Source organism: Plecotus auritus, assembly GCF_963455305.1.
Source record: "Plecotus auritus genome assembly, chromosome: 5".
Taxonomy (NCBI): domain Eukaryota; kingdom Metazoa; phylum Chordata; class Mammalia; order Chiroptera; family Vespertilionidae; genus Plecotus; species Plecotus auritus.
This window is the reverse complement of record NC_137776.1, coordinates 156,456,637-156,473,121: the sequence shown is the minus strand read 5'-3', so window position 1 is coordinate 156,473,121 and position 16,485 is coordinate 156,456,637. Positions and strand designations below refer to the sequence as shown.

The window sequence follows — 16,485 nt, the reverse complement described above, 5'->3', positions numbered from 1 at the left end:
GCAGCTGAGAGAGGGGGAAGGCTGGGGCAGAACCTCAGGTCCCTTTGAGAAATAGAGCGCCCCCTGTGGGAGTGTGACCTAGGAGCCTGTGGCTGAAGGAAAATCAATAATTAAATCAAACGAAGGAAAATATGTTTTCTATGGATTTTGTTTCAAGGTTATTAGTGTTGCTGGCAGGTGTGACTTCCTTCCCACAGTGGAGCTGAAACAGACCCAGGCTACCCCTGAGGGAGGGGACCAGGCCCAGGGGAGGCCCGGCACCAGCCTGACTCAGTTGACATGTCCTCAGTAGAGTCCAGAGCAAACGACAAAGCTCACCCAAGAGTGAGAAATGGCTTCATTTTAAATGTCCACATTGCCTGGAAGTACACACATAACCATATAAAAATCATTTTTATTAAAATATAAAAGTTTTTCAATATATTGCATTGAAGACATTTATATAGAAAAAGCAATTGCAACAAATATGCTACATTGGCATTGAGATATTCTGAAAGCTTAAGTGCCCACTTTTAAACAACTTTTTGGTATAATAAGCATATCCTTATATATTTTAGAGGGTACATATAATACTGAAAAATACTTCATGTAAAATCTAAAGTTTATGTGCATACAAAAAAGTATTACACTGAATAGCTTATTTCAAACTGTGAAACACATTCAAAGTATTCAATTTCTTAGACAACATGCAAACGTTTTAACATTTATATTGACATTTTAAATATATAAACCATAATTCTTTATAACTTTATATCAGAAAAGAAAGTCAGACAGAACACATATCTTCATTGTGCATGCCACAAATGCGAACGTGTCTTCAAAACGGAAGTACTGGGTTAATACACATGATTGTCACTTTACAAATATGGCTATTCACCTTCTTCATAATAAAATAGAAAAATCATGTATTATTTACATGAACTAATTATTTCATTTTTGGCAATTATTTAAGTAGCAGCAATTGGTTTAAAGATTGATGTTTAAAAACTCTAAATTTACCTCGATGAATACTGAAGAATATACATCTGGTTAACATAAAGATGCACAATGCAAGATGCTTTGATGTGATAGAACTTCTCCCTTTCATCAAAGTCACAGACACACGCTTGTAACCATTGAGACTGTGAATTCTATTTAGTTAGCTTGCTTTGCTTATAGAGGGGTTCCTAAATTAAAGCTGTAAGTTAAGGTTGCCTGATGTTCTACACAATAGTTCCAAAGATGCTGTATCTCCATTTCATACTTTAATGCAGGGGCTCTTCACCGTGCCCCCAGCTTCTACACAGAGTAGGTAATTGTCTGTAAACAAACACACACAAACTAGGGGCCCCTTAACACTTACAGGAACTCTAAAATGAAGTTCCTGTGATACAAAGCCCACAGTTGAGTGAGTTATCTTTCTAAAAAGTGATCATCTCATTCATCAGTGACACTGAACACATTTTAGAGTGAGGGACCCACCTAATGAACAACCTGTAAATTGGAAGGCAGTGATCCACCAGAAGAAACATCCTCTTTTCGTTAGTATTTGGAGGAAAATTTTTTAACATTTATAAAAACAAAACCAAACCCCTACTAATATTGGCAGATTTAAGGAAAAAAATACTGTGTGGTGAACAGAGGTGATGAATGCTTTGACTTGGCCACTCTTCAACTTCGAACCTGAAATTAGACTGAGGAACATTCTGCACGTTTCATGGGCAGTCAGCTATGTGCCTAGACTATGTGCAAGGCGAAGCCCAGGGTGAGGAGGAAGAGGCAGGAGTGGCAGGGAGCTCCGGCTCGGACACCGGCCGATGGCATGCTGCTGGAGACCTGCACCTGAGATATGATGAGGGCAGAGAGAGGGACGTGGGATGCCAGGGTAGGGCTGTCGGAGTTGATAAGGGATTCGATCTTCTCGGCTTCTTTATTGCAGGCCTCAATCTGGGAGAGGAAAATCATATTCTCTTAATATAAAACCACAGAACCCATGAAAAGGTCAAGTCAAATTCCACATCTACTCCCCATAGGGAATATGCTTTCACTTTGTCTTTTTCTTAGCTGAAGTAGCCTTTAGTTATAGTCTTAATGTATTACATAAATAATAACAGCATCAATGGAAATCAAATCAGAAATAAAAGGATCCACAATGCCACTGTCCTTTCTTATCCACTGTCACTACTTATTCACATTCAGACAATAGCTTTACATGGTTAAACACAGTCATAGAGAATGGACTTTCATGCCTGTTCACACATCAATTAGACTGAAGGAGCAATTAGAGGCAAGCAATTAGACTGAACGAGCTTTCTAATGATGGCAGTGTAGAGGCCGCTTGCACTCCCTCCTTGGCTTAGGCCCTCACTATTTTGGTGCTGAAACTTGGGGGTCTATGTGAGTGAGGTTCACCTTGATATTGTAGGGAAGAAAAACTGGGGCCCAAAAGACCAGCGCCAGTGGGTCTCTCCTCCCCAGTGGGAGCACAGACTCAGGAGACAAGATTCTGTTCTGCTTTGTCACTGTGCGACCTGTCACTCCTTTGCCTCCCTGGCCCAGCTGCCTTGTCTGTAGGATGAGCAGATGCATTCCATCTGTCCACACTTAGAGTGACAGCATCTCAACCTCTCCCCTCCCCAACTCAGCATCCTGCTGTCAAATGTGTACCTGGCCTGTCACCTGGCAAAGTGCTCGCGGGTGCAGCTCTGTCCCTCAGAGACCGCCCAGCTTCTCCCTCCTGCCCTGCCGAAATGCCATTTCCTCACCACCCGATCCTCCCCCATGCTGGTCTGTGTCCACCCCCTGCCAAGTCCACCACACTTGAAGTTGACAAGATGCTGCACAACTGTATGCTGAAGCCCACCTGCAGAGCTTTTGGATAATGATCGACAGGAATGATCAGGATCACTATTTCGGATTCAATGCTGAAGTATCCAAATACGTCACACTGTGGGACGGACACATGCATGCGGATTTTCTGAAGTATGTCCAGAACTGTTATTGGCTTTTTGTTCGTTACCTAGAAAATTAAAATAAATTTCTATGATCAGAAAAAAAGAATTTCTCATTACTGCCTAAGCCAAGGAGGCTGTTTTGGCCAAGGAACCTGTAAGTGCAGGGCCCTGCCAGCTGGATTTAAAATGGATGCCAATGGGGTTTTGCCTGACATGGAGCTCTATAGCTAAAATAAGCACTCTCACCAGAAGTACTGTTTAAAAGTGACTGTTCTGAGGATAATGGGGACATGGGGGTAATTTTCGAGGTAGTGACAGGTACTGGCTGCTACATGTCTGGGAGCCCTGTCTCCACAGCAGTGGGCAGTAAAAGCGATGATACAGAAAAGGAAAAGAGGCAAAACTCTGATGGGACGGTGGCTGGCTCTGGAAGCAGCCCACAGAGGAATGGGACTGTGTGAGGGCAGGCAACCCTGAAACCATCTGGCATCTACCAGTCTCTGGCTGCTTGGTTTTGCCTCTAGCACTAAACTGCTTCCTGTGCCAGGAGGGGACCTTTCCTAGAAAGGCTCGGGCTGTGCTGCGCGGAGCAAGGTCGCCACCCAGCCAGGGTGTGGAGGAAAGGAGCCCAGGATCGGGAGCCAGACAGCTGGAGTTCACACCCTGCTTCTACCGTTTATGAGCTGAATGGCCTCGGGCAAGCTGCTTCTCTGCAATTAGTCTCTTCATCTATAAACGGGACAACACACTCTACTCTGTAGGATTACTGCGGTTTACCAATAAAGTTTCCACCTAGCATATAAAGCAATTTACCTTGGCAATTGTATCCAGTTTTTCTTTGTCAAATAAAACTCTTAACATCCCAGCACATAATGGGCAACAAGCACCTGTGCAACAGAAACCATATCATATGTGGTCAGAAGTAGAAACAAGAACACAAAACAGTTGGTGACATGACCAATCCTTTGCTTTGTGCTAGGAGAGTTACAGCTGGCCTCACTGATGACTGCACTTTAGGTCCCCTGACCAACCTGGGGTCTTACAATCTATACTTTTACCCAAATCCTTCCTCCACCCCTGCTTCGCCCTTTACCACTTCTCAGGGTGAGGTGCTGTGGTGTGAGGCAGCACAGAGAGACACAAAACCTAGACCTGCCTCACCTCAACCTCACTGTGACCTGGGCAAGTGCTCTCCTGGGCTTTTGATTTCTACTGGCCAAACAAGGGAGCAGGTACTTCAGGGATTCCATGGGTGTTTAATATAACTTTAAAAATTATTTTAAACTGTTAAAAAAACAACAAAATATCAGAACAAGGTCTCCAGGAGGAAGGGGGCTTTGGTTTACTCACTGCTGAGCCCCCAGTGCCTAGAAGAGTATCTGGCACATAGTGGAAGCTCAAAAAACAATTGATGAATTCATGGGTGGAGGAATGGACTTGCTAGTCTCCGCACTAATCTGTTCTGACTTGGGATAAAGTCTCTTCTGCCTGCTCTGTTTAACTGAAGAGTAAGAGACTGTAAGGTAAGGTATTTAAGAAAACTGTTATCGCTTATAATAGTCTTTTTACAAGACTTCCTCCATTATATGCAATTAAAACAACTAAATTGGATCCTAAGGCCAATCTAAGACAAATGTCTTCTGTTTTCATCCTGAATCATGTGGGCTAGGCTTTCTCTCAATTTCAAATGTGTGTGTTCATCAAAACTACTTCAATTATTCATTTGTTAATTACTAATTCTTTGTTCATTAACTTTATGGTAATATATATTTTTAAAAGTAAACATGCATTTGAACTAATAATCATACTTTTAGTAATTAAATACTGCTTTATCTGTTTACATATAGGCGTTTGGTATAAGATTTTGCTTGAAAAAAGTTTGCCATATTGTTTTAAAACCACTGGACCAGATGATGTCTAAGGTAATCCACAGCTTTTTAAGGTCAACCCAGAGTTATGCACCTAATCAGTATCAGGTAGAGTTAAGATTTTTTGAAAATTTTAAATAAGCTAGTAACTCTCTCCTCAGGGACTCACTGTCTGGAGGCAGATAATCAAGGCTTCCCAATCCCGCCCCTGCCCCACCCGACATACCAGGTGGGACGATGGGTTTGCACTCAGCAGCCGAGAGCGAAGGACACCTCACAGCAGCACACTCGGTGACAGAACTGTGCTCTGAGAGGACGCCGACGGCCTGGCAGGGCCCATAGTAATCGACTGCCACGCGGTCCGAATAGGCTGCACACACGCTACTGTAGGTCTCCCCATTGTGCCCACAGACGGGCTCCGTGGCTCTGCAGAAGGGCTGAGGGCAAATAAAGCACACTTAGCCTGGAAACCTTATGGTGCACTTTTCCTAACCAAGACTACATAGTAGGTCTCCCTACTTTCAGGAAGGAGAAAAGATGCAGATATAAGTTCTGGGGACCCTCTTAATCAAGCTCCTGAGGTGGGCTACACCTGGTGGAGGGGGACAAGCGGGCTGTGCCAAAACGAACTGAAGAGATGACTGTTCTCAGCTGTTCTGGGGCTTGGTGCTCACTCATGTGAACCAATATGAGATACAACTCCCACTCCCTCAGACTTCTATCATTCCAGAAGTGCCTGTTTGAAGAAAACAAAATCCATCTTCATGCAAATATGGAGGCTTTATCATTTCACACTTGCGTAAGAGGTAAGGAAAGGAAGAGTGGAGAGATCTGTGGGGCAGAGAGACTCGAGACCCATCAGCAGGTGAGGACTCTGTGAGAGAAAAATAGCCAGGAAGAGGGCACAAGAGAAGAGAAGACTGGGAATTCAATAGCAGGTGTCAGAACACAAGCTCCCTGGGGAGACAAACTGAGGAAGGGATTTTCCTGACAATGAAGAGCAGGAATGAGAAGCAATCAGGCAGGCGTTAGCTGGCTGTGGGCAGAGGATTCCCGGGGAGAGGGGCCAGCACGCAGATCAGTGGTGTGTGTGGGAAGCCTCAGCGGGGTTGTCCTTGAGGTTATTCTTAAAACATGAATACAGATTCCACAACCTTACAAGACACAAAGATACACTGATATAAAGACACTGTCTTAGAGAAATTTTTGATTAATTTCAGTGATGTGATAGGGACTTCATTGGAAGAGTGTTCGGAAAAGAACTCTTTTCTTGGTTGTTTTAATGCCCATTCTTCCTGATTTGTTTTCTAGTGAGGGCCCACAGAACTACGGAAAGTGAAAATGGTGCTGACTCGTGCCGGGGGTGTGAAACTTTAAATTCTTTTCCTATAAGAAGCCACTCTCTTTTCTTGCTTGTACACTAGATGGGCAAAAGGTACACACACTAGCAAGGAAGTCCTCCGGAGTTGGGAGAAAAAGCCTGTCTTGGGATGGTTCATTTTAGTAAAGGGCTGAGTTCTCTGGATGGGACAGGGTTCATAGAAGACCTTCGAGTGGTCTTACTGCTGATTCATCTGTAAAAGACCTTAAACCAATTTTATGCTCTGGTTCTTGCGCTTGTCAGCTATACACCTGTACCTGGCACGGGCCTTTGTACAAGAGGCTCTTCCCGCGCTGGTACAAAGTGCAGAGATTGCTGTGCTCCATGTGGTTTGTGTCACAAACAGGATCTCGGACCTGGTCGCAGGTGAGCTGTCGTGGCAAACACTCGAATTGGCTACACCCAAATTTGTCAAAAGTCGTCAGGCAGACTTGTGGTTTGGGTATGCATCTGGAAAACACAAATGTGCACCAGGAGTCAGGAAGGACTATGGGGAGGGGGCGGCAGAGCACTGACAAGGCACAGGAGGTCAAGGAGAGAGCAGGAGAGAAACTGAGAACACTTCCTATCCCCAAGAGCTTATGGAGAGCAGGAGAGTCAGGCACTCACAGAGTAGCTATCAGGGAGAAAATCACACACAAAATGCGAATGGGAATCAGTCATCCTGACGGGGAGCCTGGAGAAAGCCTGGGGTGGCTTGGTCCCTGGCTGGACCTGGAGGGTAAGAGGGCTGCACTGGCCTGAAGGCTGAGGAAGCAGCATATGCAAAGGTGTGATGCTCGAGACTCTGGTGCTGAGGAAGGGCAGGTGATCCTGACGGCAGGAGCAAAGAATGCACAGGTAGGAATGACCTGACATGAGGCCATCAAGTGGGGCTGATGCTAGTAGCCTTGTAGTCAATAATAAATGAAGCATTTTCAGGGACTTAATTTTTAGCTTGGCTAATATCAGTCTATCTTAGAGAAGGCTTCACAATGTGTGCTGAAAAATTCAGGTTTCTGTGCTTACGAGCTGAGGACCTGATGCTGGCTGGTTTCGAGTCACTGAGAGAACATCACTCCATGAAGCTGGATTTCCCAGAAACACCTGGACCTTGCTTCATTCTCAACTCCTGAACTAAGGATTAGGGATGATGATTCTTTTTTTCTTTAGACTTTTCTGCTTCCCTCATTTTTATAAATAGTATTTATAACTTTCTACAGGAAGATAAAATGTTTAGCTTTCATTGGGTCTTTGAAGTAACAGGACATACAAATATTAGTCTGTAAAACAAAGAAGAATAGAGTAGCCAGCATTACTTAATTTCAAAGGAAATTACTTCTATCCTTTTTAGGGATGAGCCTCCTGCACTGAAACCACCACCACCACCATCACTACTACTATGTATGGTTGTCTTTTCTCATGGGATTTAAAATTAGATTGTGTGCAGTTACGGAAATTTAAGATATTTGAAGGGAGATAATGGAAAAGAATATTTAGAACTTAATCACTTATTAACATGGAAGGAATGAGAACCAAGACTATTATGAGAAAATTGGTAATTTTACAAAGAAAAACTTTTCAATTTGAGTATCTATAATAATAAAAGCGTAATATGCTAATTAGACCGGACAGCCGAACGACTTTCCGGACAAAGTCAGGGCTACGAGGGACAAGGCAAGCTAGGGCTTCGAGGGCTGGCCCCTTGCATGAATTTTGTGCATCGGGCCTCTGTATAGAAATAAGAGGACCAATAGGAAAAGTTGAGAACTGGGGGGTAAATTAAACATGGGTTACTGTCTTGCTTACTATTGTGACCTGCCATTTAGGAATATGCCTGGTACATCAGTACATACTTTATGAAGGAATACTTTTTATTTTTTTAAACAATTATTTTTTGAACAGATAATACAAGCCCATGGTGAAACTGAAAAAGTGTGCAATTGTATATAGTGAAAAATAAGTCTCTCTCCTATTTTTGTGTCCCAGTCACTGAGTTCCCTTCACCAGCAGCAAACACTATTACTAAATTTCTTATTTATTCTTCTAAAGGTAGGTTATGTAAGTATAAGCATTTAGATATGCTGATTCAAAGAGCATGTGTATTTCAAAATTTGGCAGACTTGGCCAAATTGTCCTCCATAGAGGACATACCAATCTTCCTTCTAACCCGCTCTTGTATGGGAGCGCCTGTTTCTCTATATTATGTTATCAAACTTTTTATCTTTGTCAATCTGGTAGATGGAAAATGGTACACCTTGGGGTTTTAATTTAATTTACATTTCGCTTAATATAAGGAAGGTTAAGCATTTTGGTAGATTAGTAGACATTCATCAAATTCATTTAATTTTCTTCCTGGGCACACATCTAGATTACGCTTCCTAATCTCCCTGGCAGGCAGTTGTGGCCAAGTGACTAAGTTCTAGACAATGGAATGTGGCTGGAAGTAGAAATGAATGCCACTTTTAAACCTGTCCCATAAAAGCTTCTCAGGAGCAATCTCCATCACCTTCCTTCTCATCTGCTGGCCTAATGCAGAAGATACAAAGGACTAGGAGGCTGTAGGTCAGAGCTGGCAGAGTCACTAGATGGAAGGATCCTAAGTCTCTGAGTCACCACGTGGAAAGTCACCTGCTGAACATCCAAATGGACTGTATTTGAACTTCTGTTATGTTAAAGTAATGACATTTAGGGGTTTGTATACAGTAGCTAGAGTTACTCACCCCAACTATTAAAAGCATCTTTTCTTTTTTATTTTTATTTATTGATTTGAGAGAGAGAGGAAGGGAGGGGAGAGATAGAGATAGAGAGATTTGTTGTTCCACTTATTTACGCATTCATCGGTTGATTATTGTACGCCCTGACTGGGGATCAAACCCACAACTTCGGTGTATCGAGACATGCTGATTCAAAGAGCATGTGTATTTCAAACTTTGGACAACACTAACCAACTGAGCTACCTGGCACCTTTTCAAGTGTTTAAGAACTATTTGTTATTTCTTTTTCTATGTTTATGTCCTTGGTCCATTTTTCTTTTTTTTAAATAAATCTTTATTGTTCAGATTATTACAATTGTTCCTCTTCCCCCCCCCCCCATAGCTCCCCTCCACCCGGTTCCCACCCCACCCTCTGCCCTTACCCCCCACCCCACACTGTCCTTATCCATAGGTGTACGATTTTTGTCCAGTCTCTTCCCGCACCCCCCACCCCCCTCCCCCCCCTGAGAATTGTCAGTCCACTCCCTTTCTATGCCCCTGATTTTATTATATTCACCAGTTTATTCTGTTCATCAGATTTTATATTCACTTGATTTTTAGATTCACTTGTTGATAGATATGTATTTGTTGCTCATAATTTTTATCTTTACCTTTTTCTTCTTCTTCCTCTTCTTAAAGAATACCTTTTAGCATGTCATATAATACTGGTTTGGTGGTGATGAACTCCTTTAGCTTTTCTTATCTGTGAAGCTCTTTTATCTGACCTTCAATTCTGAATGATAGCTTTGCTGGGTAGAGTAATCTTGGTTGTAGGTTCTTGCTATTCATCACTTTGAATATTTCTTGCCACTCGCGTCTGGCCTGCATAGTTTCTGTTGAGAAATCAGCTGACAATCGTATGGGTGCTTCCTTGTAGGTAACTAACTGTTTTGCTCTTGCTGCTTTTAATATTCTCTCTTTGTCTTTTGCTCTTGTCATTTTAATTATGATGTGTCTTGTTGTGGTCCTCTTTGGATTCCTTTTGTTTGGGGTTCTGTGCACTTCCTGGACTTGTAAGTCTATTTCTTTCACCAGGTGGGGGAAGTTTTCTGTCATTATTTCTTCAAATAGGTTTTCAGTATCTTGCTCTCTCTCTTCTTCTGGCACCCCCATAATTTGGATGTTGGTACGCTTGAAGTTGTCCCAGAGGCTCCTTACACTATCTTCATGTTTTTGGATTATTTTGCTTTTTGCTTTTCCAGTTGGGTGTTTTTTGCTTCCTTGTATTTCAAATCTTTGACTTGATTCTTGCAATCCTCTAGTCTGCTGTTGGATCTCTGTATATTAATTTTTATTTCAGTCAGTGTATGCTTAATTTCTAGTTGGTCCTTTTTCATATCCTCGAGGGTCTTGCTAAATTTATCAGCCTTTTATAGAAAATTCTTGAAAAACCTTATAACCATGGTTTTGAACTCTATATCCAGTCATTTGCTTTCCTCCATTTCTTTCATTTGTGACCTGTTTCTTTGTCTCCGCATTTTGGCTGCTTCCCTGAGTTGATAGAGTAGCTTTGTGTGCTAGGTGTCCTATAGGGCCCAGTGGCTCAGCCTCCCCCAGTTACCTGAGGTGGACACTCTTGGTGCACCCTTTTGTAGACTGTGTGCACAGCCTTGTTGTAGTTAAGCCTTGATTATTGTTGGTATCACTGGGAGGAATTGACCTCCAGGCCAATTGGCTGTGAGGATCAGCTGTGTCTACGATGGGAGAACTTCTGTGCTGGAGACAAGACTTGCAAAAGCCTCTGTGCTCAGTTGGATGGGGCGGAGTCTCAGGGCAGAGCAGACAGCAATGGCTTCCCATCAGCCCTGCCCTAAGAGGCCCCTGGGTCTCAGTGTCCCACAGTAATTGCTGCAAGCGCCTCTGAGAGAAAGCCGCCCTCGAGTTTTGCCCGCTGCAAGACAGTCCAGTTTCTCCCTGAATGAGTCTGGGTCCCCAGAGTCTCGCCCAGAACTGGATTTCAGAGCAGTTGGGAGCTTTTGTCTCCCTCCCGATTGAGAAAGCCAGTCGCATACTCAGTTGCCAGCCCTCTTCACGTGCGCGTGCGCGCCTCTGTACCTCTGCCTTCTGCAGCTCCTCTGAGTCTCAGTGTGCTTTTCTCTTTCTTTTTAGTTGTAGAATTTCCACTCAGCCAGCCTTCCTGTGGTTCTGGATGATGTCTGTTTTGTCTTTTGGTTGTAGTTTTGAAATTGTTGTGCGAGGCAGCAGTTTAGGTGTTTACCTATGCCGCCATCTTGGTTTCTCCCCCATTTTTCTATTAGTTTATCACTCTTTGCCCGTTTTTATATTAGACTGTTGATCTTTTTCATATTGATTTGCAGGGACTCTTATAAGGACATCAGCCCTTTCTCTGTGATATTCTTCCCAGTTTGTTATTTGTCTGTGACCATGAAGAACATTTTCATTTTCATATAGCTGCATTTTTCAATCTTTTATGTTGATTTTGTATTATACTCAGAAAGGACATCCCACTTTGAGATTTTATACATTTTTAAATTATAAAACCAAGACAATCTATTAGAAAGATTAGCAAATAGAGGAAAACAAATAAGCAAATACAAAACAACCCTCAAGTCTACCTCCCAACACAACTATATTATCCTTTTGGCTTATTTATCTTTTTTTTTTTTTGCACCCTGTCTTCATTCCATAGGAACTTTATGGCCTTAGTTTTCATGGTACAAACTTTGCCAGATGGGCAACTAATTCTCTTTGCTATTTCTTTTAACACATCAGAAAATCTTCCTCTCCCTCCATACTGCACAGAGTTTTAAGGATGGAGAGAGGCAATTTCTTATTTCCCACAAAATCCTTCATAAGGAAAGGACTGTGGCACCGGGATGTGCCCTGCTCAGGTCCATGAGGTGCCAGTGAGACCCAGTTCTAGAAGGCTGCAATCTCAGAGTCAGCAGGACACTTGCCCTGTGGCCACCACATATAGAAATCCATGAAGAATAGGTCAACTACACCCTGAACTCATGAGAAAACTGCAGAGAAAGGGGCCCTAAACAAATAATTTCAAATAATAATGAAGTTGATTTCTCACATTCAGTTCTTAAAATGGAGGTAGGTAAGTAAAAGAAAATTTCCCATTATTATCGGGCATAAATAGCTAATAATTAGAATACATTCATTTTTCTCGTCTCATGTTACCCCTCCTTGCCTCACACTTTCTGTTTCTGTTTTTACAAAACTGTTGCTATAGCTCCCAGCATATACTGTGCTATCTCCTCATTTCCAGCAGTCAGGATCTTTGCTCTCTCTGCCTTCACCACCAACACCATCTTTCCTCCACTGTAAACCTTGCCCACAATGTCCCACTCATCTTTCCAGACGAATGTCACCTCCTATAGGCTTTCTTAGCCTCCCCCAGGCTGCACCAGCTGCTCCACTCCCAGGCCCCCAATCACACAGCATGTTACCAACCAGCTTTCCATGACTCCAACCAGGGCGGAGTCATCTTTGTATTTTCACTGTCTGTTTATACTAGATGCTTAGTAAGTGCTCGTCTTCAGTGAAAAGGATGAGGAGCCATTTGACTTACCTTTGGTTTTTTGGGCAGGGGTTAGGATTACACGGGTCCTTTGAGATGCACGACCCAAACTCAAATTGCTGGTCTTGGAGGCCCACACAGCGAGCAATGCACGCACTGGGGTAGGTGCGTCCATTCTGCCCACACACGGGGACAAACTGGTCTGCACAGTTACAGGGCAGTCCTGAAGAGAGGAAACAGTCTTAAGATGTGTACTTGTATATTCCCCTTTTCCTGATATTTCCTTAGGAAGACAAACCACTACAATCATGTAGAGGTCTCATGTTAAGATAGATTGAAAATTAAGTTTAAAAAAAAATCCCTACAATATCTGAAAGGCAGCAGGCTCTGAAAAGCCATTTGCTGAATAATCGCTTTCCTTTGTACCATTTATTGCCAGATAATTGAGGGCCCCCAGACTTTGATGCCAGGGTTAGAGACCCCTATAAACAAAGGTATAGGTAGAAAAAGTAAAGAATGTTCCTCCCAATCTGGAGTATAAAATATAGAATTTAGAAGTTTAAAGTCTGGCTTGAGGGGTTTCTAGAATGTACCCACCTTAGATTTTAGGTAAGCAGAATATGGACCAACAAGTACAAAAAAACAAGACAAAGTAGAGAAGGTTGTAACTCCTCACATAGGCTCTTCCCATCTCCTTCCGGAAGGGGGAGAACAAGGTAAGTCGGGAAATTATTGTAGTTTTGAGGCTTAAGAATTTTTATGAATGTCTCTCTCTCTGAGTCATGTTTGGACTGGAACACTATCTGGGTACCAAGAAATGTACATTTTGGGGCCAGTAAAATCTCCTGAGAGTCTGCTAGCTAAATAGTCATTAACTTAATTTATCCCAGGACATGAGGGGCTGCAGGGAAAGGGGTCCTGCTAATTGTAAAGTCCATCTTTCAAAATCATTTATATATAAGCAAATAACTAACTAACTAACTAACTTAATTAATTAATTAATAAAAGTCTTCTGGCTAAATCCTTAGTTCACTCTTCATTCCTATGGAAGTTTCATGGTTTTTCTAAGCAGAATTATTATCCTCAGCAGAGCAGAGCAGAGCAGAATGGGTAAGGGATAATAATAAATAAAGAACAACAATTAGCAATGGGGGCTGGTGCTTATTAGGGTTGATAGAGGATGGGGTGGAGTTCATCTTGCCTATACTTCCCCATCAGCCTCCTGTTCACTTCTCATTTCCAAAGTGCTGGAGACACAATGTAGGTAAACCCTATCCTGTTCTCCCCAACCCCACGCCAGAGAAAGAAAAATCAAATTGCTGTAGCAGTATGAAACAAGACAAGGGCAACCACCTGGTTCCTTGTTACCCAGAACCAGTGGTATTTCAGATCTGGGAAAGAGCAGAGGCCAATAGATACCAGTAGACTGTGCTGCTGCTGTTGACAACTGCAGCTTCATCTCAAGAAAAGAGCATCTCATCTCACCAACATTTTCACCTACTGTAGCTGGTGTGAGCATTCCAGTAGCAGAAAGCATAGGAAAGTCAAGAAAGTAGTATTCTTAATTGATTGTTTGGAAAAATTCTTGTCTCAAAATTAAAATAATTTTCCAGGTTACCTTCTTGGAGAAATCCCTAAGAAACAAGTGGAAAGAACCCTGTGAGGAGTTTACAGGCTTCTGTCTTGTTTTTGGTATTACCCTTTAACTTGCCAGAAATCCCCCAGATTTCAAACATCTAAATTCTAGATTTTATAGACCATGTTGGGAGAAACAGTCTTTACTTTTCCTACTTATAGCTTAGTTTATAGGGGTCTCTACCTTATATGAACCAGTGAGCTAAACTAAGGTAGGTTATGGAATAAAGTGGTGAGCCTGGCTGGTGTTGCTCAGTGGTTGAGCAACGACCTATGAACCAGGAGGTCATGGTTTGATTCCTGGTCAGGGTACATGCCCGGGTTTCAGGCTCGATCTCCAGTGGGAGGCAGCTGATCAATGATTCTCTCTCCTAATTGATGTTTCTATCTCTCCCTCTCCCTTTCTCTCTGAAATCAATAAAAATATATTTTTAAAAAAGTGGTGAGAAAAACATCTATATATATATATAAGCCAAGGGACAAGAACAACCAAAACAACCGGTTTCTATGACATGGACTACAGTGGCCAACCGTCCTGATCGGAGCCCCGATTGGCCCCCCGAATCTCCCGCGGCCTCTCCCCCTGGCCAGCCCCACCCCAAATTGGCCCCCCCACCCTGGCTGGCCCAGCTCCGATTGGCCCCCACACCCCAATCAGGGGCAGGGCCAGCTGGCCAATTTCCCACATCCCCTCCCCCCCGCCGGCCTGGCACCAATGGCCCCCATCGGGCAGGCCAGCCGGACCCCCTTCCCCCTGCCCCGTGCACGAATTTGTGCACCAGGCCTCTGGTGAGAACAAAAACAAACATAGAAAATACACAGACATTTTAGATCATGACCATACTTGCAGGGGTCAATGGGGTATTTTAGCAGGTAGAAAAGTTCCATTTAACTAAAACCCATCCCAATCACTGACCCTGTTCTTTTTGCATGATATTCCAGAATATTAGTGCTGGAAGGGCCCTAAGAAACCATTTTGTTTAATGCCTTCAATCCATAGAGGAGGAAACAGACCCAGAGAGGAAAAGTATCTTGCTCTCATATATAAAGATTATGCATTCATTTTACTGTGTACTTTTGCAATTAAGGCAAGACCAGAGAAGCTGCCTGGAAGGAAAAATGGGTACAGAGGGATGCTGGCCTGCTGAGGACAGCTCTGAGTGACCACGGTTACCTGTGAAGGTGCGACGGTCATCTTCTGAACTGTGTTCACTGAGGCACAGGCGGGTAGAGCACACCAAATTGCCAGCAAAACACGAACAAACATTGCAGTCGATATTAAAGGATGTTCCATGACCTGAGAGAAATAAAATGTTGTTCCATATCATGCATTTATAAATAACTAGAGGCCCGGTGCACAAAAATTTGTGCACTCGGGGGTGGGGGGAGGGTCCCTCAGCCTGGCCTGCACCCTCTCACAATCCAGGACCCCTCAGGTAGGGTCCCAAAGCCTGGTCTGAGATCAGGGCCTATCGGGGCTTTTCTTTCCCCGGCTGCAGGCAGCTGGGCCCACCCCCACCGCTGCCACTGCTTGCCATCTGTGTAGCGCTATCCCCCCTCCCCTGCCACCGGTGGCCTCCCTCTGTAGGCGACAGGCATGGGGTGCGATGGCTTGGCTGGCCTGGGCCTCTCTCTGTGGGGTGATCACTGGCCAGCCACACACCTGCCACAGAGTTGCCAAAGGTGGCCTGGACCTCCCTCTTTCTTTGCTGGGGGGCAGGGCCAGCCCTGCCAGGGGCCATCTGCCTACCTGATCGCCCCTAACCGCTCGCCTGCCTACCTGATCACCACTAACCACTTGCCTGCCTACCTGATCACCCCTAACTTCTTGCTGGGGGGGAGGGGCCAGCCCTGATCACCCCTAACTGCTGGTCTGCCTGCCTGATCACCCCTAACCACTCTGCCTGCCTGCCTGATTGTCCCTAACCACTTGCTTGGGGGCAGAGCCCTTCCAGGGGCTGTCTGCCTACCTGATCACCCCTAACTGCTGGCCTGCCTACCTGATTTCCCCTAACCACTTGCCTGCCTACTTATCACCCCTAACCACTGGTCTGCCTACCTGATCATCCCTAACCACTCTGCCTGCCTGCCTGATCGCCCCTAACTGCTTGCTTGGGGGCGGGGCCAGCCCAGCGAGGGGCTGTGGTGGTTCTGGTCTCTGGTTGTTCTGATCGTTTTGCTTATGGTGGCTGGCCTTTTATTATATAGGATCATAAATCTAAAGTTTAATAGTTTTAAAACAGAAGTTCTTGAATTGACTTCTGAATATACAATTAGGGAGTTAATCTGTATATTTATATTTGTGTATTTCTCCCCCACCATATCCCCCAAAGCCCTAAAGGGCTGGCCTCACCAGACTACTCCCTATTCTCTGAGGATGTTTCTGGCTGCTCTTCTGCTTCAAATGCTCTCCTCCTTCTGGAACTTCACTCATCTCTCCAGG

At 43.9% G+C, this 16,485-nt stretch overlaps 1 protein-coding gene across 2 annotated transcripts in view; it reads right to left on the bottom strand.

Moving 5' to 3' along the window:
- Positions 1–368: 368 nt before the first annotated feature.
- Positions 369–16,485, bottom strand: part of RECK (reversion inducing cysteine rich protein with kazal motifs) — a 70,236-nt gene continuing 54,119 nt past the window's right edge. For both annotated transcript variants that reach the window (XM_080668667.1, XM_080668666.1), the window contains 7 exons: positions 15,217–15,339; positions 12,459–12,630; positions 6,440–6,632; positions 5,028–5,238; positions 3,747–3,820; positions 2,843–2,998; positions 369–1,926 (listed from right to left, as the gene is read on the bottom strand). In XM_080668667.1, coding sequence (XP_080524793.1) covers positions 1,717–1,926; positions 2,843–2,998; positions 3,747–3,820; positions 5,028–5,238; positions 6,440–6,632; positions 12,459–12,630; positions 15,217–15,339 — 1,139 coding nt within the window. In that variant the 3' untranslated portion in view covers positions 369–1,716. The remainder of the gene's footprint in view (positions 1,927–2,842; positions 2,999–3,746; positions 3,821–5,027; positions 5,239–6,439; positions 6,633–12,458; positions 12,631–15,216; positions 15,340–16,485) is intronic.